At 41.4% G+C, this 25,931-nt stretch overlaps 1 protein-coding gene across 3 annotated transcripts in view; it reads left to right on the top strand.

Moving 5' to 3' along the window:
• The first annotated feature begins 19,957 nt into the window (after positions 1-19,957).
• The window catches only part of srcin1b (SRC kinase signaling inhibitor 1b), a 147,651-nt gene continuing 141,677 nt past the window's right edge, over positions 19,958-25,931 (top strand). For all 3 annotated transcript variants that reach the window (XM_061707906.1, XM_061707907.1, XM_061707909.1), the window contains exon 1: positions 19,958-20,153. In XM_061707906.1, coding sequence (XP_061563890.1) covers positions 20,079-20,153 — 75 coding nt within the window. In that variant the 5' untranslated portion in view covers positions 19,958-20,078. The remainder of the gene's footprint in view (positions 20,154-25,931) is intronic.

Raw genomic sequence — 25,931 nt, forward strand, 5'->3', positions numbered from 1 at the left:
TTATAACTATCTCCGTCGGATAATCGTGATCAAAATAAACTCTTGTGCCCTTGTAAAAGACCTCCTTCTTCTTCCACGCAGATGACAGTATCAGATCTTTAGTTGTGTACTCCTGGAAGTTAATTATGATTGACCGCGGCGGGGCTCTCTGTGGCGGTCGTGGAGCCAGGGCTCTGTGGCAGCGCTGTATTTTCAGGTCGAGCTCGTCGGGGATGGCCAGCTCTGACTTGAATAGTTTGACCACAAAGTTCATCATATTATTCTCTTCCTCGCCATTCAGATATTCCGTAGATGCGAATATTGTTTCGCCGCGATCAAGCCTCTAAATCTGTCACTTTTGTTTGCATAAGTTTCTGTTTATGCTGCATCTGTCCGAGCGAGTCCTCCAGGTCGTGGTTGCGCTCCTCCAGCTCAGCCACGCGGCTCTCAGCTTCCTCGACTCGCCTGGTTGTGTTTTTCAAGTCGCCTGTAATGTCTCCTAGAGCCTGGTTTCAGTCAGTCATCTCCCTCTTCTCCCTCCTCACGTCGCCTCTCAGTTCAGACCGGAATGTCTGCAGAATGTCTGCAGAATGTCTGCAGCTCGTCCTTCACATCGGAGCGTATAGCCTTGATCTCATTGTGTATATTAACCAGCAAGCCAGTTTCCGTTTCGGAGTATAGTTCGGCTGAGCTCTCCATGGTTACTTTCTCAAATTTTTCGGATCTTGTGTTCATTTTATTTTTAGCTCCGCTGAATATATCCCCTTCCTCATATATATTTACTAAATTACCGCATTAAAGTTCTTTAATCTGGGGATGTTATCTATGTTTCGGGGAGAGCGTTGGGGTCAGCCCGCCATCTTGTCTCCGTGCCACCGGAAGTCTTTTTACTTAATTCATTGCCAAAATGTATCTGATCGGGAAAAAGTATCGGAATTGTATCGGGAGCCAAAAAAAGTGATTGGATCGGGAAAAATCGGGATCGGCAGATACTCAAACTCAAATGATCGGATCGGGAGCTAAAAAATCCTGATCGTGACAACCCTATTGATGACCAATCAATGGGTTGGCAGCACTAAATCTGCTGATTTCATAATTATGCATTTATTTTTCTTCTTCATAAATCCTGCAAAAATAATATTTCCTATGTCATTGTCAGTGCATCCACTCCAGAAGACAGTATATTTGAGTTAGCGTTATAAATTTATCACATGTACAGTGATTATCACGATGCAGTGAGCTGCAGCAGGAAACTGCAACAAATCACAGCTTTCAAATCCAACTGTTGAGAGGAAAATAATCGGAAGTAAATTTGAGTGCACCACAGGCAGGTCCAAATTATTAGAGCTCAGCCAAATTAAACCATAAAACTGACAAATGGCTTCTGTCGGAGCATGGCGTGCAGTGGCCAAGGTTGTGCACACACACACACACACACACACACACACACACACACACACACACACACACACACACACACACACACACACACACACACACACACACACACACACACACACCTGCTTACGGATTTGTAATGAGAGTTGTGGGGACATAGCCCTGAGCTGCCTTTTGCAATGTAACTGCTGAAATATAACGACAATCACTCTCCAGGTTTTTAGACACCCTTCAACTAACAGAATAATCAGTTATGTGATTGTAAAAGATTAAAATAGGGTGTTTTTAATATGCGGATCATGCCAAACTTGGTTAATTTCAAGGTAAAGTTTAGAAAAAGACAGTGTGCACGTTCAGTGTCATTATTCATGTGTAAAGTTATGTATGGATTATGTTAGTTTTTGATTGCTTAAGCACGATTTTCAAAACACTACACACAATTAGCACAACCACACATCCAATTAGCAAAACACTACAGATACTTTGCAAAATTAAACACTTTTGTAAAAACTATACACTTTTTAAAAACCACACTTTGTTACTATATGAAACACACACGTTCCACATTACTATACTCTGTTGCCCGAGTTACACTCTGCTGTGATAAACCTAAAACCCTTTTAGCACTTCTGCTTCTCTACGATTGAGTAGACTACTATTGACAAAGTACAAATATAATGTAAATTCACCAAACACTACACAAGACCAATATTGTAGACTAAATAAACTCATTAATTTCTCAACACGCTCAAAATATTGACATGGAGATTCATCAATACTGTAACAAAACATCACTTTACGTATTGAAAAAACAACAACTACACATTGTCTCTTCGCCTAGCTGGATCTGGCCAGAAAATTTCTGCAGGCAATGTTGTCATTAGCATTAGCAAGACACCTTGGAAAGAAACGTCTTGATTGACAAATCCATCCTTGCATTGCTAGTCCCTCCATCTGGTCACAGGCCTCCTCCATGGCTTGGATGAGGAGTATCTCAGCCTGAGATGGAGATATACCTTCCACCACCATGCCGATAAAAACCCTCCTATAGGGTATGGTGGAAGATATAGGAAGAAATGTGGATATTGCTGAAACCAGTTCCTACCCAAGCAGTCCGGTGGAAAGACACATTTTCCCAGACAACAATGTACTGATTGATTTGATTTGTTGCTTTTATGTTGTGCAATTGGTCAAAGAATGTAAGTATGAGTCCTGTGTTGTAAGGGCCCATATGGGCATGGCGGTGGAGGACCCCATTATGTGTAATGGCTGCACAGAGTGTTATATTACCCCCACGTTGCCCTGGGACATTGACTATAGCCCTGTGGTCAATGATGTTTCTTCCCCTCCTTGTTCTCGTCAGGTTAACCCAGCCTCATCTACATAAATTACCTCATGCTGGATCTCCTCTACATCCATTCGTAAAACTCTGAAAAACAGTGTCAGGCAAAATTGTGTAGTTCAGTGTAGATCATCCGCTCTGCAGAGAAGGTGATTGGCTGCAATCTTCCATCTCTCCAGGACCTGCGCGCCTCCAGGACACTGAAGCGTGCAGGAAAGATTGCAGCACACCCCTCCCACCCCGGACACAAACTGTTCCAGACTCTTCCCTCGTCCATCAGGACCAAAACCTCACGCCACAAAAACAGTTTTTTCCCGTCTGCAGCTGTCCTCATCAACAAGGCCCCGGACCCCCCTCTCCCCCGTCTACCACGGACTGCCCCCCCATCCCACTCTACGTTACATTAACGTAAAGATTCCAATCCTGACCGTATGCGTCACATTAACGCACATCCTAAGTAACTTTTGTACAGACTCATATCCGGCACTTTAAAAACCTCATATTGTACATTTCTGTTTATACATTTTATCTCTTATATATTTGCTTTTATATTTGTATTGTATTGCACCAATCACCACAACAAATTCCTTGTGTGTGTTTAACAAACTTGGCAATAAACCCTTTTCTGATTCTGAATCTGATTTATTATACATATTACAGTGCAGTAAAGGTTATGAGACAGTATGCAAGACCACACTGCTAAAGAGAATACATATTTCTGCATAAACATGCCACAGTCGTTTCACAGGAAAAGGTAATGGTAACAGTGCAGATTTTTTTGACAATGTGGTCTACCAGTGTTGCTCGGATCTCATTGGTCAGATTCAGTTATCTTTGAGCACCTTCTTATCTTCCTCTTCCTCTACCTCTACCTCTACCTGCAGCATGGCCTCCATCTCTTCCTCTTCCTCCCTTTTCTCCCCTTCCTATTAGGTATGCTAATAGTGTACTACTTTAAATTTTAGTGTCTAAGCAATCAAAAAAACCTGTAAGTTTAAATATGACATTTTCTACTGAGTCAGCCTTTAAGAATCAAAGATGTACATCAAATAAGCAACTCCAAGAGCAGAGGATGTTAACCGAGGCCATGCAAGGAGCACGCTGGGAGGAGGGGCCAGCCATGAACCATCACCAGGAGCTGCAGCGACGTGCTGGACGTCAGGGCTGGCGTTGCAAATGGTTGAGCGCTCATTCATCTAAGAAGTAGGAGTTGGCCTGGATTTTACCTGCAAAGTATGTCTGTCTGGTTGAATTTGGAAGATAGACTTGATTTTACTAGACAGATTAAAATGACAATTAAAAGATTTGATCTTTTCAGGGGAGGCGAGTTGCACAATATTGCCTTGCACAAATAAGTGATTTATCCTTATCTTTTGTCCAAAACAAACATTTCCAAGAAGGAGAAAGATAAAGTAAAAAAACAGTCAAACAAGGATAAAAGTTTTCCCATCTACAAATCTAGGCACATTGTGTAAACTGATGACTCGTAACAGATATTTGTGAGGTGGCTTGTGCTGGCTTTGCAGCAGATGACCAGCAGAGCCCGTCACAGCAGAATATATAGTCTTTGTGTGCACACACATGCTTTCACCATGCACTGAAAGTTTGCTCAAGGCTTCACATAAATATAGTGCAAGGCCTTGTCTAGCTGTTCCCTCCGTCTCTGCCAGTCCCCCTCTGTTTTATAACCCTTTTTCTTTCTTACCATGGATACAGACCGGTAGGCTACTGCGCTCCTTCATCTATTTCTCTTTTTCCATTATTTTTTTCCCCAGATTTTCCTTTTGTCAGAGTGATCGACAGACAGGAAGCATTTCGGGTTTTTTCATGCACATGATTGATGATTATAACGTTATATTTACAGATATACTGTGTACGGTATAAGGCAAGCTTTGTTACTGATGACAAAATGCTAACAGATCATGCCTTCATTACGCACTGAGAGGTTTTTTTAATAGAACTAGGTGTGCCATGTAATGTGTATGTAGAGCATTGCTGTCCTTAGCTGCCCAACACTTTCCTGAGTGGGAGCTAATGAAGACCGGTCTTGCTTCAGTGCATCATTGCTAGGCAGCCAAATAATGCTTCAGGGGAGAAACCCTGTTTGTTGAACGCTGCAGGTTATGTAATGGACATTGTTGTCTGCTTATTGCCATACGTCACTTCCAGGGAAATTGTCTGGACATTTTTCTTGATGTGGCTGAAAATCCAACAGATGTTTTACCAGATGTAAAATGTTTCATTGATTCAAATACTTCAGTAGATGTGTTATATTTGCCTTCCCTACAGAGTAATGCAACTTAACTGATTTGAATTTGTGCAGTTTCTGCACACTTCACATATATTTTATTTTATAAATGTGGGAGAACCGGTCACGTCTGATGCGACAGAGCAGGAGGCCGTACTCTTCATGCCCCTATTCCACTAAAGTGGTTCCGCAGCTTGTTTGGACTACTTTACAAACATTTATAAGCAGAGGTTTGAGCCATAAGTAGCAACAACTCTTAGCTGGTCCAGGCTAAAAAATCTGCTACATCAGGGTTTGCAGGCAGGACTGTGGAGGCCAACTAAAATATTGGTTTAGATGCAGGTGTGTTTTTAAAACTAAGTCTCATTATAGGCATAAAATCAAAATATCATTAACTTTGATTTTATATATTTTATATACATAAATATTATTTTATATATATTTAAAGGAGCTGACAGTTGGAGCAGACCTCCTTTGACTCACTGGAAGCCAGTGTAGCGATTTCATTACCGGTGTAATATGGTCCAGTTTCCTGGTGTTTGTAAGGACTCTGGCGGCAGCGTTCTGGATCAGCTGCAGCTGCCTGATTGATTTCTTGTTAAGGCCTGTAAAGATGCCATTGCAATAATCCAACCTACTGAAAATGAATACATGAATACGTTTCCCTCATGCAAACCCCACCTTGAGTGTAACTGATCACTTTCAGCAAGGCAGCAGATTTTCTGTCATTGGTCACAAGGCGACACTAAACCACTCCCCACAGACACGACTTAGACTGATGTTGCTCTTCCTTGATTGATGCACTTGTGAGCTTCTGATGTTATATAATCGCAGGAGCATTTGCTGCGTGACAGTTTCATCTTGCTTCGGGGTTCCCCGGACAGTTGCAGACAGATGTTTGTACACCTTTTCAGAGGGGGAATATTGCCAGAGGTGTGTTAGTGTTTTTTCACATCTCACATCCATGTGAGTTTGAGTATTAGACAATAGTGTGTGTTTAATGAGACGGAAGAGAGAAAACATTTTGGTGCAGATGTTGTTTACTGTGAACCTTCCTCAAGGACGGAGTCATTGAAGTGAGTGTTCTGTTGGATTGTTAGCTAATTAAAGCTCACCGCAACACAACGTGCCAAGAGGTTTACCCCTCTAACAAGTATGTTTAGTTTACCATCTATGCTTTCAACAGTCTTCCTTTTTACACAGTAAAGAGCTGTTCAAAGCTCATTGTCACAGTCTGCAGAATATACACAAGATATTTTATCCTTTCAGTGTTAATAATACAGGTTGATTTTCTACCTTTTACAAGGCTTCTTGTGAAAAGTATTGTATTTGAATTTTGTACTTTACAGATAACAGAATAACCAGAAAAGTAGTTAATAATTGCATTGGCCGTCCTATTCTGTTTTCTGAAAGATTTCTTTTTTTTTTTTAAATGAATTGATTGGTAAAAGCACTGCTTTTAACTAAAATAGCCACCTTTTATGTGATCTCTTGTTTCATCTATTGCTTTGAAGCTTCGGATTTAAAGTTGCTAAGTCACAAACTAAGAACATACACTCACCGGCCACTTTATTAGGTACACCTGTCCAACTGCTCGTTAGCGCAAATGTCTTTTTTTTTGTCTGCATATATATTAATGGTTAATACAGACATGGGCAAACTACGGCCCCCGGGCCACATACCGTTAGGTTTTTTAATCCGGCCCGCCGGACTCGTCCAAATTATAGTAAAAACCTCGTTCAGTTTCCCCTTTCCCTGCAATGCCCACGTTTCCCCAATAGATGGCGCATGCACACTCAAACACATTGATCGTTGTTGGAGTGGCACGTATTTCACTTCATTTCATGTCGCCATTCAAGCCCTTCTGTAAAAAATCGCGCAGGACAGACTCGCCGCATGGAACTAATTGACGAAGATATAGTCAGCGAGTAAAAAAAAAAAAAAAGCAGAGTCCTTTAAGTTATACTCACTAGCACTGGTTGAAAGTAACAACATAAAAGACACTGCTCAGCTCTTAATTTCTATCCAAGGCATTAATGACAGTTTTGAGATAACAGGAGCTTTTGAGCATGGAATCACTGAAGGGGAAAACGCGAGGAGAGGACTTATATGAACAGGTGTCTGCTGCCATCCAGAGAATAAAACTTACCAATGTCACCACGGATGGATCGCCAAATTTAACTGGAAAAAACATCAGGCTGCTGAAAAGGATAAAGTGAAAGAAGAAAGAACTGATCAGGATCTTATTTTTCTCCACTGCATCATTCATCAGCAGTCTCTGCGTAAGTCTGTATTGCATCTTAATTACGTCGTGGATCCAGTTGTAAAACCTGTTAACTTCATACGAGCAAGGGGCTTTTATCAGTAAACATTGACCTGACAGTACAGTCCTGCACCACCACCTCATGACTCACTGCTAACACACAGACACATAGGAGCACATCTCACTCACCCCCACCCACCACATACACCAACACCACACACACCTGTACAGCACCACCACCACCCCGGTCACCAGAATCTCTGGACACCCACATTATCAAAACACTCATCTCAAGCAGAAAAACAAAGCACAGGAATGTTTTTAGATCGAGCTATGTTTTTAATGTTCCATTAAAGCACCATGATGAGCGCGCGTTCGGCACAGACATCAAGATGGCTGTGCTGAACGTGCGCTCTCTTTTAAACAAATCCTTTATTATAAATGACCTGATTTTAGACAGGAAGCTGGACTGTATTCTCCTTACAGAGACATGGCTTGGCACAGATGCACCTGTTGTTCTCACTGAGGCCTCCCCGCCAGATTTTAACTTTCTATTTTCTACCAGGGGGGGCAAGAGAGGGGGCGGAACTGCATCAATAACAAAAACAACTATGTCATCCAATGCAGTTCCTTTTAACAGCTACACATCATTTGAATATCATGCTTTTGTTTTTAGCAACCCCCCAATTCTCTGCATAACAGTCTACAGACCCCCCCAGTACTCCACCTGTTTTATCAGCCAATTCTCTGAACTTTTATCAATTATTCACACCTCTTACAACAGGATCTTAATAACTGGTGATTTTAATCTGCACTTAGACAACATCTCAGACCCAGTATCCAGAGAATTTTTAAACCTTTTAAACTGTCTAGATTTTAAGCAACATGTCACACAGCCGACCCACAGCAGGGGGCGCACCCTGGACCTGGTCATAACCTACGGCCTGTCCCTGGGTGCGTGCTCTGTTGTGGACCTGGCTGTGTCTGACCATTTTTGCGTGTTTTTTAACATCACCAGTTTTAACCAGCGGGAGGCCCCGGTGAGAACGGTGAGGAAACGTAACCTAACTCCTGAAGTGGCTGCAAATTTTATCCAGATTTTACAGAACACTCCTGCAGAAATTTTACCAGCTCCCTGTGATTTTATCGTTGACAATTTTAACAAAATACTCAAAACAACGCTGGACTCAGTGGCTCCGATTTTAACTAAAAGAATTAGCATAAAACCTACACCCCCATGGAGAACTGAGGAAATAAAGAAACTAAAAAGAAACTGCAGGAGTGCCGAAAGAAGATGGAGGAAATCAAAATTAACAGTTCATTATGACATTTTTTGCCAACACCTTAAGTACTACAATAACAGTATTAAAAAAGCAAGAACCGCCCATTTCAAAAACCTAATTCTAAATAACAAAAACAATTCCAAATTCCTTTTCTCCACAATAGATCTTCTAACAAATGGAAACCTGAACAGATCCCATAAGACAGCAACAGATGCCCTCTGTGAGGATTTTGCAGACCACTTCAGGGGTAAAATTGATGACATTAGATCCAGTCTTTTATCTCAACAGATTTTAACTCTTAACACACCTGGATCAATGCTTTTACCTGAGGAAACACTGGAGAGTTTTGCCTTGGTTGATGCGGGGACACTTTGTAGAGTTTTCTCCAAGGTAAAGCCCACAACCTGCCTTTTAGACCCCATTCCCACACCGTTTTTTAAAACACTCTATGGGTTCTTTGAGGAACAGCTTTTGTATTTGGTCAACTGTTCTCTTCAGACGGGTGCCTTCCCCGCCGCCTTTAAAACGGCGGTGGTGAAGCCCCTTCTGAAGAAGAGTGGGTTGGACCCCAATGTTTTAAATAACTACCGGCCTGTATCCAACTTACCGTTTTTAAGTAAAATTTTAGAAAAACTTGTTTTTAATCAAGTGAATGAATTTTTAAACTCAACACACATTTTAGAGGCTCATCAGTCCGGTTTTAGGATGAACCACAGTACAGAGACAGCACTTTTAAAGATTTTAAATGACATCAGGTGCAATTTAGATAACCAAAAACTCACAGTCTTGGTTCTGCTGGATCTAACCGCCGCCTTCGATACAGTAGACCATCACATTTTATTAAACAGACTGAAGCACCTGGTCGGCCTCTCTGGTACTGTTCTTAAATGGTTCACGTCCTACCTCACTGATCGAAGTTTCTTCGTAAGTATGGATACATGTTCCTCAGGAACCTATAAGTTAAAGTGTGGGGTTCCCCAAGGGTCAATTTTAGGTCCAACTCTTTTTAATCTGTACATGCTGCCCCTTGGGGACGTCATCAGGAGACACGGCATCAGCTTCCATAGTTACGCTGACGATACGCAACTGTACATCGCCGTGTCTCCTGATGACACTGGGCCAATTGATGCCCTTTTTAACTGTATTTTAGACATCAAGTCATGGATGGCAGCAAACTTCCTACAGCTCAACCAGGGCAAAACAGAGATTTTACTCATCGGTCCCGAAGGCCAGAGAGAGAAACTTTTACCAAAGTTACAGGATTTTAAACCCTCAAAATCAGTTAAAAATCTGGGCGTGATTTTTGACTCTGAGCTCACTTTTATTCCACATATTAAAAACATAACAAAGATCGGTTTTTACCATCTTAAGAACATAGCCAGAGTCCGCCCGTTTCTCTCTCAGGCCAGTACGGAGGTGCTAATGCATGCTTTTATCTCATGTCGTTTAGATTATTGTAACGCCCTGCTCTCTGGTCTTCCTAAAAAGAACATGTACAACCTACAATTATTACAGAATTCAGCCGCACGCGTGCTGACGAGGACCAGAGGGCGGGAGCACATTACACCTGTTTTAAAATCGCTGCATTGGCTCCCCGTGCGCTTCAGGATCGATTTTAAGGTTCTTTTACTAGTTTACTAGTAAGGATACTAGGGGCATTAATAAGTTTTATGTTTATTTGTTTTTTCTTGTTTTTTTTTTTCTGTTAAGCACTTTGTGTTTCATTATTTGTAGGAAAAGTGCTATATAAATAAAGTTTGATTTGATTTGATTTGAAGGGGACTTAATCATCGTCGGTTCATTAGTTCAGCTCCTGGAAGAAACTGATGCGGATCACCAGGACCTGCTTTATCACCCTGTTGGTTAAGTTGGTTAAGTTAAGTTTGGCTAAGTTTGGTGTGTTTCAACGGGTTTGGGGGGCTCAAATAGGAGATCCGCTCATTTTTTAGGAGCTAATGGGGAAATCCGACGCATCCCGAGCTGAGCGACACGGACTGGCTTTGTGACTCTGCGCTTGCTGTGGACAAAGTTTCACACATGAACGAGCTGAATCCAAGCTGGTTTTATTTTCCAGGCAAATGTCAAGGACATTTTTCGCGCATTTTCCCACACTAGCCGTGCAGAAAGAGGCCGCCCGAAATGTTAAGAATTACTGCAAATCACTGGATGACCTGCACAGAGAATTTTGCCACTTTTTAACACAGAAATTTTTGTCACTTCAGCTGTTGTCCTGTCCACCATCACAAGACTTGAATCAGCACCGCAGGACCTGCAGTTGGAACTGATCGATTTTCAGTCTTGACTCCTTGAAGGAGACGTTCAAGTCTCTTAAACTGAATGGTTTTTACGCTTCACTCAACGAGGCCACGTTTCCAAACCTCCGGAAGACGGCACAGAAGATGCTGCTGTTGTTTGGCTAAACCTTCGTGTGTGAGCAGACTTTCAGCGTCATGATCAACACAGCCCGTCACAGATCTGGTTACTGACAAACACCTCAGATCTATCCTGAGCTTTGCCACAACCAAACTAACTCCAGACTTTGATGCACTGGCAAAAAAGGAGACCAACAACACTGTTCCCACTGAAATTGGTCAGTTTTTCTGCTGTTTTTTTTTCTGCTGAAAAAATGCATATGGAAAGTTCGGAAGTGTGTCTTTTAATTAAAAGTAATGTGTGTTTATGCACAGCAGCGGTACAGCGGCTTCACTAACACACCGCATATCGCTCTTAATTTCTTTTTTTTTTTTTACATTGTCTGCACACATATCAATGGTTGATACCATGCCGGTAAAAATAATATAGGTAGGGGAGAGCGGGGTGAATTGAGCCAGTTTTTACTTAAGGCATCTTTTAAGGGATTGTGACATGAAAAACAAATTTTTCTTGATTTTTTTGTGTTTTGTTGGGTGTCTTGACATCAATTACACCCAAAAAAACCGAACTTTTAACATTCAGTGTATTGTGTGCTTTCTGGGAGTTTCCGCATAATTATGCAAAAACGGCGCATCTGGTTGGGTGGCGGACCTATACGTATAGGTCCGCTAAATCACCGCCCCCTCCACCCAGCTCCCTGCCCATCACCTATCCTCTCTCCGCCCCCTCCTCCCCTCTCCCTGTCTCCTCTCCTCTACCTTCCTTGTTTATTTTGATAGCGGCAGCAGTGTACATTTGTAGTGCTGCCTGAAGGACATAAACGCTAAAACACACTTCTGGTAGTCCTGGATGTTCACTCATACAGCTGTCTCGTCACCTGTCATCTGCATCGAGCTGCCGCATTCGTCTCAGAACCTTGAATAAATTACATGATAGAATTGGTAAGTTGGATGTTAGTATAGTGCAGTATGGTATGTAGTAAAATAAATAACACCAGGAACTCTGAGTATCAAGATACCTGTGGTATTTCCTTGCAACACTGACACTCCTCTTCTGATGGCATAAGGGTACACTTGCCACATGTGCACCTATAAAGTAACAATGGCAATTAATTACCAAAACGTGGGCTATACAAAACACAACAGAAGAAATGAACTTATTTAGAAATTACATCATTTCGGACCACTTACTTATATATACAGTGTATATATATATATATATATATATATATATATATATATATATATATATATATATATATACATATATATATATATTTTTTTTAAAGAAAGAAATCTCAAACACTTATGCCAGTGATCAATCTCCCATGTGGTCCTCGGACCCCCAGGGATTCTTGAGGGAGTTCCAGGGGGTCCCCAGATAAATTATATTTTGGAACCAAATGGACCCTTACGGGTCTGTAACTCAGTGTAGGCCTACAGGGAAACAAACAGGCGCTAACATTCTATTTTGTTCCATTTGTAGCATGCATAGTTGCATAAATATTGATTTTACAATATAAATTGGATAGAGTAATTCTATTAAATGGGGGTCCGTAGACTAATGCATGTCAAACTGGGAGTCCTTGAAATCCAACGTGTTGAGAATAAATCATGACGTGTACAGAAAACAAACTGAATACATAGCTGGTCTGGTAATCTACATTATTGCTTATGCTGAGCAAAGACTAGTTGAGGCTAATGTTGAACGTTATCGTATGGTATACTGTAAACAGTTTGCATATGATCGGCAAGACAAAATCACATACCATTGATCCACTGTCTGCTGTGTGCGTCGTGGACGAACTTGTTGTGGAATATCTTGAAGTAAACGATCTACTTCGGGATCTGATTCGGGGTCGAATAAATGCGCATTAGCCGCCATTGTATATATAAAAAAAAGTTTTGGAATAAATAAAAACTATTGCCGTGTCCTTCGGTGTTGCTATGGCAGCGTGAGATGCTGTGAGGAAAAAAACTGTACGTTTTCGTTCATCTGAGGGGGGCGGGGAGTTTGGGGGAGAGGAGTGGAGGATGGGGGGGGGGGGGGGTTGGGAGGAGGAGCGGGGAAAAGGACGCGTTTTTCACTGCCTACATATGTGTCCGAGAGGGCTATGTTGCTCTGCAAGCTCCGACTTTGCTTCTCTTCTGCAGAAGGCCTTGAAAATCATTCTACAGTCTATGTGTCTTTCCTAAATTATTAGGAACCCAACACCCCCCCCACTTTCAAAGACCCTAAGTGTCCTTGTTAAGTGTATCTCTGTTAAGTGTTGAGTGTAGGGGGTCTAAGATGTTATTAAAACCGAGGGGCGGGCAGTCCCGGGGCACGTGGGACAGTGTCCCCCACGCCCCGGACCCCCCAACCCCTCGGACCTATGTATGCGTTAATGCAAATTTCTAATCAGCCAATCACATGGCAGCAACTCAGTGCATCTAGGCATGTAGACATGGTCAAAACGATCTGCTGCAGTTCAAACTGAGCATCAGAATGGGGAAGAAAGATGATTTAAGTGACTCTGAATCTGGCATGGTTGTTGGTGCCAGACGGGCTGGTCTGAATATTTCAGAAACTGCTTATCTGCTGGGATTTTCAACTGCGTGATGCCATCATGTCAATATGGACTGAACGCTCTGAGGAAAAGTTCCAGTACCTTGTTGAATCTATGTCACGAAGGATTAAGGCAGTTCTGAAAGCAAAAGGGGTCCAACCCAGTACTAGCAGGGTGTGCCTAATGAAGTGGTGGTGAGTGCAGTTCACTATTATTGACTGAATAGGATGGTAATTACATCAAACTCATAAGATTATTTTACATAGAAAGATCCGTTCAAGTTCAGTTCAAGTTCTGGTTAATGATTAACCAACCGTCCATCCATCCATCCATCCATCCATCCATGCATCATTGTTCCATCCTTCCTTCCTTCCATCCATCCGTCCATCCGTCCGTCCGTCCGTCCGTCCGTCCGTCTGTCCGTCCATCCATCCATTCCATCCGTCCATCCATCCATCCATCCATCCATCCATCCATCCATCCATCCATCCATCCGCCCGTCCATCCATCCATCCATCCATCCATCCATCCATCCATCCATCCATCCATCCATCCATCCATCCATCCATCCATCCATCCATCCATCCATCGTTCACTATTATTGACTGAATAGAATGATAATTACATCAAACTCATAAGATTATTTTAGATAGAAAGATCAGTTCAAGTTCAGTTGTGGGCAATCTGGTTAATGATTATCCAACCGCCCATCCTTCCATTGTTCCATCCATCCATCCATCCATCCATCCATGCATCATCCTTCCATCCATCCTTCCATCCATCCATCCGTCCGTCCGTCCGTCCGTCCGTCCATCCATCCATCCATCCATCCATCCATCCATCCATCCATCCATCCATCCATCCGGCTGGCTGAAACCAAGAAATCATGTCCATTAAGATCACGTGTGCTGGGAGGTAATTCATGAAAATCGTGCACTTGGTGACAAGTTTTTGATATTTGACATGGTGTTAGGTATGGACATACGGTTCTCAAAAACCACCGCAAACAAATTGGGATGGCCCCCTAATGGCCGGTTTGCAGAAAATTCAAAATGGCTCCTGCCGAAAAGACCAAAGGTTATATCTCAGCTTCTCTTAGTCCTAGATTGTTGTATATTGTCACTTTCTCTACTTTTTTGGTGCTAGGAAATCAATTCTGAGATACATTTCCTATTTCAAGGTCATATTGAAGGTCAAATTTAATTTTCAAGGTAATTTTTGCACAAGAAACTCCATATCTCTAGAATTAAGTCACATAAAAAAATTGTATAGGGCTCTAGACCTATTTTTACCCCCAAGGAATGCAATTTTCTGTTTATTGGACAGGTTACTTTCACTGTAGTGTCAATCTTATTGGGTGAGCAAAGTGGCCTTCATTCAGGCTTAAGATGAACATAACCTCAGAACTAAGTCACAGTGAAAGACTAGGATTCTATTAAAATACCACACACAAAACACATCAGCTGTGCATATTTAAACTCAGTTTACACCTACAATGCCTGCCTCTATCGCCTCGCTTATTGGGCCCAGAGTATGAAATCATAGCTATTTCACTCTTCATCATTAGTGTAGCCCCCCTCACATTTGCATAGCGGAGTCCAGCTCGGTAGCATTTACAGTTTCCCTTACAGGAAACCACACAGCCACAGTTGAGGAGAAGTGTGCTTCCCTTGCTGACATCTTCCAGATCTGTCCAATATGGAACCCACTCTTTGGTTCTGGCATTCCATTCCCAACCCCAATCACTTGGGTCTGGAATCTTAGGAGTTTTGGAGAGGGATTGCTTCCAGACAAAAGCTGCAGTGTGCAGGGCACGCTTGCCATGCTGCAATAAGGCGTGCTGGGTCGGAGGGATTGAATCCAGGGACTTGAAGCTATGGGTGAAAAGAAGCTTCCTGGCTTCATTGACTGACTCTACACTGCAGTCCTTGCTATACATTAGAACAGTCCAACTAAGAGTGCGGCGCACAAAAAACGTGCGTTCGCCACTTTCAACGCTCACGGTCGGATGTACAAAGAATGTTATGAACGTAGAAAGCTGCGGGCCGTCACTCACACATCAAGGCTGGTACACGCACTCAAATTACAAACAAGAAAGCAGAGTATAATGATGCACTAACGCTGCCCATAAACATTCACAAACCCGTACGATCATAATAAAACCAAAACTCTTCACGGAACGCAACGCAAAGCCAAGAACAGCATTACCCATAATGCAATGCGGCTTAAATCGGAAGAAATGCCCCAAATAAATTATTTATTCCAGCTCAGAGCCCATGTTTTTTTTTAGTTGTTTTACCTGTTTTTGCACATTTCTTGTTAGGATGAGCGTTTTTTAATGGATAATTATCTTCATTATCATATTCAAACATGTATTTGAGGGAGGAGACGGGGCGGAGTGTTGTGCTCCCGCATTTGGCGAACGCACAGTTTTGTACATCTGAATTTTTGCGGTCATGTAAATTCCACGCACGGTTTCACGTTGAAATCAATGCACTCTTAGTACATGAGGCCCCTGGTCTTTATTTTGACTGTCCTTGAGGAACTTCTGCCATTGAGCTCCCTTTGGCAGAGGTATCTTAGCAGTCCCACCCCGCTTGACACGAGTCTGGGATTTGAGACTTGCCTTTATATATGTGTCCCAGACTGCATCTACTCTTGTCGTCCTGTCAGTCATCAGGCTGCGCAAGTAGGGTAGCAAGTGCATTTGAGTGTACTCTCCAAACACTCTGGCATGCTGGGTCTTGATGATATGTATTACTGCTGCCATATCAAGCACAACTACAGAAGTCTCTTTGGCTAATGGAGAGGGGCCAGGACCAGGCATTCCTGGGGTCCGTTTCACAAAGCAGGTTTAGTGAAAACTCTGAGTCTGTTAACCTTGAAATGAGGGAAACTCTGAGTTTTCCGTTTCACAAAGGGAGGTAACTCAAACCAGAGAAAGAGAGGTAACTCTAGCCTGTTTCACAAAGAGAGGTAACTTAAGCTCTCGGTCAGTTACCGTAGTAACAGACGCCCTGAAACTAACCTGGTTGGGACCAGGTTTATCTCAATGAACCTGGAGTTTCTCTGTGTCTCCGCCCTCTTTCAGAGCCACACGCACATTTGATTTCCTCATTCATTCAGTCAGCAGGCGAGTTTTGGCGAAGTTCTGCCGTCTGTCATTAAAAACATGCAGAGTCAGTATATATATCAGAAGTCCTTGTCACGAACATGGCATGTCCTTTTGATGAAGTTGAAGTAGCAGCATTAATGTGCAGAGAATTAAATATTTGTCAGGAGATGGTTATCAGACTGCGTAATATTACACAGTCTCATTACAGGCAAAGCAATATATGTTAATCCTTTATTTGTTATAATTTTGATGATTGAATTGTTTAATGATTTCATAATATATTCTAATTTTTTGAGATTTTTTATTTGGGGTTTTCATAAATTGTGAGCCATAATCATCAAATGTATAACAAATAAAGGCTTGAAATATCTCACTTTGCATGTATCACTCTGGAAAAGGGTAAATCTGGACTCATTCAGTCCTTTTAGGATTGTTCCAGGCTAATCCTAATCCTCCTGCTGATTGAAGCCTTTATTTATTGATTTATTTGATTAGCCTCATTGATAATTCAATTCAATTCAATAAACTTTATTTATCCCCGAATGGCAATTGATCATAAGTGGTTACTTAATGATTGTGTTTTTTAAGGCTCTTTAGTTTCAGTATTTTGAGTTATCTCACCTTGTTTGCGCAGAAACACGTTTATTTTACTAGATTTCTCAAGTGTGAATTGGAAACATGTTCATATGTAAGAAGAACACATCTCATGTAATTTGTGAATTAAAATGCTTGTGTAAACATCTTTACATTTTGCCAGCCTTATTCTATTTTATTTTTTTTAGGATCAAAGCGGACAAAAAAAAGCCTATGCAGGTGAAAGACAGGTTTCAAGTGCATCGCAAGGGCTCAAATGGATTCTTGTTTTGTTTTGAATAAGTTATGCAAAAAGAAGTTAACTGATATATAATGGCTGTGATTCCTTTAGACTCTGTTTAGAATAATCTTGTAGACATTATTACAAGTTACAAGTATTACAAGTATTATAACAAGATGCAGCCATGAAGTGACCTGCTCCCCTGGAACAGACCTAGATTTCAGATTAACAAACAACACCATTATGGTGACATATGTACAGCACCAAATTTACCGTATTAAGTGACCCATATTCTGCAAGTGATCTGTTGAACACAGTTAATAAACAGCTGGCTTAAAGGTGAGGCTGTGAAATAAGGTGAGAGCTCCCACAAAGAAGCTGTGGTGTTTGATAGAGTTGTTTCACAGAAATCCAAGAACGAGACGAAAAAAATCCTTGAGCAAAAGTTTAATGAGCATACAGAAGAAGGCTGAATGCATCAATGGGGGCTGAAACTGGAGAGCTGATCGTGTGTGTGAGGACTAGTGACTATGAGTGTAAAGACGCAGTTATGGTGTGAGGCTAAGCAGATTTACACGCAAGCACAGCCTTTGTGAGTGTGAGTAGTTTTCAGTGGCAGTTAGGGTTGCCAACTTTCAGAAATAGAAATAAGAGATGTCCCGATTTCAGCCGCGCGAGCACCAAAAAAAAGGGTCATCCCCAAAATGTCTCTAATGTATAGAAATGTATATATTTTATATGAAAAAACAAAATGCTTTGATTTAAAGTTTAAAGTGCTTTAATAGCATTGAACTTTCTTGACTGTACAGACAGCCTGAACCTGAGCATGGTCATCGTAAATTAAACAAAGTCAGCCTGCATTGGGCAGTTCAACAGAACCGCACCTAAATTAAATGACAAAACGACAAAAGACAAGCAGCTCCTTGTCTTTCAGAACTGTTGTGTGGAACTCCGAACAGGTCTGCTCAAAGTTCAAAGTGATGAAGAGCTCACTTCATGGGCTCCACTGAGCAAAGCACGATATTTGAAGCCTTAATTTGTTATAATTTTGATGATTTCATTCTTTATTGATTTCATAAAATATTCACATTTTTTTTAGATTTTTTATTTGGGGTTTTCATAAGCTGTGAGCCATAGTCGTCAAAATTATAACAAATAAAGGCTTGAAATATCTCACTTTGCATGTAGTGGGAAATAATATATTTGTTTCACCTTTAGTTGAATTTACTGAAATGAATTAAGTTTAGCAATATATTCAAATTTTCCGACCTTCACCTGTATATTATGACCAATAAATAAGACCATAATATACACCATATCAAGCTCAGGGGATGTTTCAGGTATGAAGAACTGTGCAACAGATGCCTGGCTCCTCTGGGATGTTATATTACGTTTGTGGAGGTCCCCTGCAGCATGCTGTCTTACACACCTCCGGGAGACCTCTGTTTGCTCTTTTTAGGACGAGGTGGGGTGTCTGGAGCCTCTGTAGACATCTTGACTTGACTTTTTTTAAAAGGCACGCGTGCAGTACCAGCAGTGAGCGAGGTAACTAGGCAACGGAGCACAAAGGGGCGGGCTGTCTGCAGGGCAGGCAGAGAGCGCAGACAGAGAGCATACCAACATATGTTGCTGTCTTTAATATATCTTGTCCTTTATTTTGTTCATTATTGTTAGTTAGTTGTTCATGTGTGTGCGCGTGTTTGAAAGACGTGCATAGGACAATTGTGAAATACGGAATCAACTGCGTTCCGTATTGGTTCAATACGGAACACAACTTTTAAATCCCAATTACGTAACAATTCTGTATTTCAAGGGACGGGTGGCAAGCCTAGCAGTAAGACAGTGTTGGAGTTTATAAACCAGGAGGCCTGCCATCAATTTGAAGAACACTGTTCACGAGTGAGAATAGCAACAAACTCTCATAACTGTGGCGCTCCACCATAAATCCTGACCACATGAAAGTGGGGGGTGCCAGAGACATTGCGGGGGAAAGGGGACAATGTCAACATTACGGGCAGGTTTTTGATGGGATGTTGTTCATGTTTTTAAACACATTTTACACAGTGAGGCATTTTTGAAAAAATGTACTGATAGCAATGTTGAATAATGTTACATTAAAAAACATTAAAACATTAAAAATTTTAAACCAAAGGGGGGCCCAGCAGAAAAAGTACTAGTAGTAGTAGTAGTAGTAGCAGTAGCATCTTTCCCTCACTTGTGAACAAGACCCCGGCATAGTTAAACTCCTCCACTTGAGGCATGTTTTTAATTAATTCATCTATTTTTAAATTCTTCTCGATGATATTTTCTTAGGAAATCTTAGGAACTATAATTAAATGCGTGGAGTATCTGTTGTTTTTATAGTGTCATAAACTATTTAACAATCCTGCAAACAAAAAAAAGACTTATTTTTCCACAAAATGATCTTGTTACTAAAAACCACCATTTTCTATCTTATTTTAAAACCTGTCTCCGTCTGCAGGTCGAGAGAAGAGAAAGGGTCCCATGATCTCTGCCGGTGATGCCGACTTCCCACGGGATTACCACACCCTGGCTGCCAGCGGCGGCCGTGGGGCCCGACGATTCCCCGATAATAACAATGGGGGGTTCACGTCATCTTCGCTGGACCGCCGGCACAACTCCGTGGCTGCCAAAAGTTTGGAGGCCCTGAATAGCATCCACAAGGTGGACATTGAACGGCAGCGAGACGCCCTGATGGACCTCCACAAAAACAAGTACTCCAACAGTGCTGGCGGTGCGTCGCAGGGCTCAGTTGCTGCACAGCGGCAGGTATTTTTGCACATACCACCTAAAAATATACATTTTCAGACTTTGCATTGGTGACATGAGTACTTGTAACATAGTCAGTATATCCCACTCACACACTTGCCATAAAAATACATTTATTTGAGATACCTGAAGTTGAAGTTTCTGTCATCATGTAGCAGGAGACAAAGTCGATGCAGGCAGCGCACGTTCCTAAAAACCATCATTTAAATGAATCTAGGAAAACATTTTCATTGAGTTTAGCTTTTAAACTAACAATTTATTGCCAGTTTAAATAGATATATCTGTTAGAGCAAGCTGTGTTAAATTATCATTACGGTTGAAATATTTGTATATGTAAAACAAACCAATAATTTATGATCAAACTCAATCTTTTCTTTTTATCAGTCATCAGCAGCAGAGCTTGTCACCTGTTTTTTTGTTCATCTTTCCATTTTTCATGTGCATTTCCATGGAATTGTAGATTAATAGTTGGTCCTGGCTCATCACGAATGCTGAAGAGGACACATCTTGATGACTTGATCATGATTTGATTAAAAGCACCAGTAATTCCTTAAATAAGGGAGAACGAATATCATGAAATCATAATAACATTCCTGGTGACTGAGATATAAGTGCACGGAAACAATTGATGATTTTGGAAAATCTTGGAACTGCTTGATAATGTTGTCAGTGAAGATAAGTAAATATTTGGGGGGACATATAGTGTTGATGGAAATTCCTGTGTTGTTAATGAAATGTCTGTTGTTGTGGTGAAAAGGTTGTTGTAGAACAGTTCCCTTTTCAGCCATATCTCTTCAGCTCCACTCATAACAACAGGTTTACGTTAACTACTGGGCTTCTTTTAAAACTGGTATTACAGCTTTGTTTGTAGCATGGCCTGAAATTGGGTACAGATAAAGTTACAGGAGCAGTAGAGCAAATTCTGTTCTGATTTGATGCCAAAACTGCCCTGCAAATGTAGACTCCTCACTGAACCAAACAAAGGTGTTGTGTTTTGTTTAGGTTGAAATCAGTACCTTCTGTGCTATTGGTCTTTTTATGGTGCAGTTATATTGTTTACTTGTAAGTAAACTTAATTACCAAAAAACTGTACTATATTGCAGTACCTATCAGAACATTTTCTTCCTGTGGGATAACAGGAAACAAGCGCATTATGGGTTCCGATGCCTCTGGGGCCACAGAAACACACAAGTATCTTTAACCCCGTCCCCCCGACGGACCCGGTACCCGGTCCAGCAGCTGGATGCACCAGTTCATGTGTGGAAAAAGTTACTCAAGTGCTGTCATGGTATTTTCTTTCAACTGTTTCTCAAACAAAAGCCCTAAAGCCAATATGTGATAACTCCAAGTACGTTTTGGCAACAAAGTATTTGATTTATAACAACTTAAAAATACATATGCAACAAATGATGGCGCCCCCAACAGGAGCGACATGCAACAAAACGCAACAGAACGCAAGATCCATTTTCTACAACCCAATGTAGTGGGTATCATATGAAACTACACTTTCAGATGATACTGAACATAACCTTTTCTGGGCGACCACTTCATGCCAATCTCAAAACAAACCGAAAGCCCAAATTCACATTTCACAGCCAGCACATCAGATTGCGTGTTCATCACACACTACATCAGCACATCCCAAAACTATTCCGACCAAAAGCAGTATATTTTATTTCCTTACCGTTTCGTTGTCATTTTCAGTCTATCCACACGATTCATGGACCAGAATTAACAGCTTAATCCTTCATAGTAGTGAAACTGCTTCATCTGCCGTCATCTCATATCCTGCCGGTCACGGCCATTTTGTTGACTCCTCGTGGCTTTTGGGCATGTGAACTTTCACAATTTTTCTGACACTGTAAATGTATGCTGTGATGTCTTAGCTATCCATTGAGACAAAGATTATGCATATTGTCCTTATAATTGTGGAGATATTGTTGATTTAATTTTAGGGATGTCCCGATACCATTTTTTTCACACAGAGTACGAGTATTTTAATTTGTGTACTCGCCGATACCGAGTACCGATCCGATACTTCTACCACAAAAATAACTAGGCTAAAAATGCAATGAATTGGAAGACAGGTTTTATTTGCAACAGAAATTCAATTTTAAACAAAACTCGGCCAGCTAGGCTACATTGAGCTGTTACTTTTCTTTTATCCCTTTTATCCACATACGCGTCAATCTCATGACATCACTGAGTGATTCTTTGGGAAAAATGTTTGTTTTTGCATGTTTTGTCACATTTACACAGACTCAAACACACAGAGTTTCTATGAGCTCATGGGCTTGTTCTAGTTCTGCCTGGTTAAAAATGAAAAGTACAAAGGCTTGAAAATGTTGTGCTACTTGTGCTTAATTTTTTTTTTTATTCTGTTATTATTTTATTATTTATTAAAGTACTTGAATTTACTTTAAGATTAATTTAATTTAATTTAATTTAGCTATTCTTTATTTTTATTTATTTTATTGATTTAATTTGCCTGAAGATGATTATTTTGTACTTCAGACGTTACTCAACAGTTACTCAGTACATGGGTAGTTTTTTCACCAAGTACTTTTTTACTTTTACTCAAGTAATTATTTGGATGACTACTTTTTACTTCTACTTGAGTCATATTATTCTGAAGTAACAGTACTTTTACTTGAGTACAATTTTTGGCTACTCTACCCACCTCTGGAAACAACATAAACAATCAAATAGAATTTAAAAAACAGGCTAAATGAAATGATGTTACACACTCTTGTACAGTAGGTGGCGGTATGCTCCTTAAAGTTGGTTGCGATCCGCCAATAAAACAGAGAAGAAGAAGACCATAAACAATATCATTCTTACTATATATAGTGCCGTTTCAGGCAAGATAGTGACAATTAATGTAAGCAGGACGTCAGCAGGGTGGACATATTTCAAAATAAGGGACGACGACAGAAGCAAGACAGACTGCAGGCTGTCGGCGTGGCTAACGCGGCTAACGCTGCTAATCGGCTAACGCGGCTAACCGGAATGTAACAATGGGATTGTTTATGTTGTACTGAGTTACGTGGAGTGTTTAATAAAGTTCCCTGTGAGTAAGGTTTGTCCAGTTTGTATAATTAAGGAAGATAGAATTTACTGAAACATGGAACAGCTGGCTACAGCCACAGAGCAGCAGCTCTGCGGCTGTAGCCAGCCAGGCTGCCAGGCCCGGGGAGCCGCGGGGCGGCTCAACATCTCCCCCTAGCGGCGCTAACCAGTAACAACAAGTATCGGTGTGTGGTATCGGAGGATTTTTGCGAGTACGAGTACGAGTATATGAGGGCATTATCGGCCCCGATACCGATACCAGTATCGGTATCGGGGCATCCCTATTTAATTTGGATAGGCCTGTTCAGGTGAAATTCACCTCCAAAATCCCTAGGGGTGAACAGGTTAAGACCTGCTCTATTGGTCAGTGATGGCCATTTATTTAATGTTTATATACGTATATAAAGAGTCAGCAACAGAGGATGGAGAAAAATATTTAAGTGCAGTTGTGAGAAAATATTACATTTTCTGCTCCATTACGTCTCCTCTTTCTGACTGTTTCTACTTCAGTTTCCATTTCAGCCTGCCATCAATCACCAAATCCACCACAAGCCTCTATTCTTAATGACAGATGATCACTGGAATCTACCCAAGTCACCTTTTCTCTAATTGGTTTAAAAGAATAATTCAGCATTTCGAAAAATAAGCTCATACTCCCACACTGAAACATTAACCCCTCCTTCTCTCCTCTTCTTCACTTTCCTTTGCTAAGATCAATCCTCAGTTGTTAATTATAAGTAATCATAGCCATCATTGTTGTCCATTGTTCTTGTACTTTGTTGTGTTGATCTGCGCCCCCCCTCCTTTTCTCTTCTGTACATGTTTGCAGGCCAGAGCCTCCAGAGCTGCATGCTGCCCTGCAATCCCACCCTCTGACTGCCTCAGTGTCTGCTGTCTACATCTCTTTATATGGTTGTCTCTGTTGTACACCAGTTAGCAATGTATTGGTCTTTTGTAACCTCAAACTCTTAGTTCTCCAGTTAATGGATAATTAATGCTAACATATCTAGTATGTTGTACCTTTGACAATATACAGTATCTGTGTCTCTCATCTGTCTGTTTTTCATTCTCCATTTCTCATCTCCTTTTTCCTGCTTTGCCCAGCTGGTCTTCGGCAGGAGGGTCCCCCCTTATGATCCAGTTCCTGATCCAGGTTTCTTCCTTCCTAAAGGGGAGTTTTTACCTGCCATTGTTTACGTAATAATGACTCGGGGGTCAAGTTCTGGGTCTCTGGAATGCGCCTACAGGCAACCTGTATTGTAGTAGACGCTATATAAATAAAATTGAATTGAATAATTATATATATATAACATATTGATTTAAATGGACCAGGTCTGACAGGGTGGCATGTTGTAGGATAGTTGAGCACAGTGGTTTCTCCCTCTGCAGGGGGTTTGTTAAATGTTTTTAGTCAATATTGTTGTAGGCTTCTTGTTTTCACAGCTTCCTCATTTCAAAATTGCTGTTCAGGATCAGGAAAATAATAACTGAACAGCAAAATCAGTCTCAAGGTAACTGTTATTCCCTACGTGCCAGCCTGTTGCCAGGGGTGGCGTTACAGAACAACAGTGAAGGAAGGAGTCCAAGCACAGACCTTTGCAACCAGCAGCTGTGACAAATGTGTATAAAATAAACACAAAACTTTTCTCTCATTCAAATGAATAAGAATTTATTCACACAAGTGTTAAAAGATAGTGAATCAACACTTGAGATAAATTCCAATGCCTAAACAATATATAAACAACAACTAACTTATGGCTGACAAAGTCACGTGGTGACTGAGTCTAGTGTGATTCAAAATGGCGGACGAGATTTTGTCTCATCCAGTGAAAAACAAACTCGGAGGCTTTATGACCAAGATAAGAGTGTGTGTGTGGGGGGGTTAGTAGGAGAGGATGAGAGGGGAAAAGTAAAACCCAAGACACTAGAATAACTTCTCACTACTGGAAAACCAGGTTCTTCTGATGTTTCCAACACAGAGACGCACCAATGTGAAACTAACTTCACATGTGCGCTCTGGTCATTCAACTGGGAAATGAGGAAGGGTTTTGTGTTGGAGGGACATGTCATCAAGATCCAACAACGTGGATGTAGCAGTACACAAACAATAAAATAAACAAAACCCAGTTGTGACAGGATCAATGGTCCGGCTCACAACGTAAAACTAAACTAGTTAAATGTGTTAACTATGTTTCTCTGCCCAGACAAAAAACAGCCTCTTACGTGGATCTTTGTAGGTGAACAATAAGGTGGTTTGTTCTGGCAGGCCAGCGTTCCTTGGTAAACAGCTGGATGGTTACGCTCCACAGGTGATCCTGATAAAGAGTGTTTCTCTCTCTCCTGCTCTCCTCGTCTCCGTGTGGATGAGGGGAATGCATGGGCACAGCAGCTGGGCCTCCTTCAGCTCCAGGTCGGTCCAAAGGCGTTCACGTCGAGGCATGCAAGGGTCCCTCGTTCGGCTCATCTGGGGCTCGGAACGTTCGTTGGTCACTCGTTGCAGCGCTGCAGACTGTGGTTGCCATTTCAAGGCAACCAGACGCTTCTTCAGGCACGATAATGGAGAAGGCCGGCCGATAGCTAGTAGCTCTTCATTCTAAAATAGTAGCTGTGGCTTTCTTCATAGCTCACAGAGAACTCCATGGGGCCGTGGACAGGTCCCGGGTAGAAGAGATATTGGGAGCGAGAGAGGAGGAAAAGAGAGGGGAAAAA

Source organism: Cololabis saira, chromosome 19, assembly GCF_033807715.1.
Source record: "Cololabis saira isolate AMF1-May2022 chromosome 19, fColSai1.1, whole genome shotgun sequence".
Taxonomy (NCBI): domain Eukaryota; kingdom Metazoa; phylum Chordata; class Actinopteri; order Beloniformes; family Belonidae; genus Cololabis; species Cololabis saira.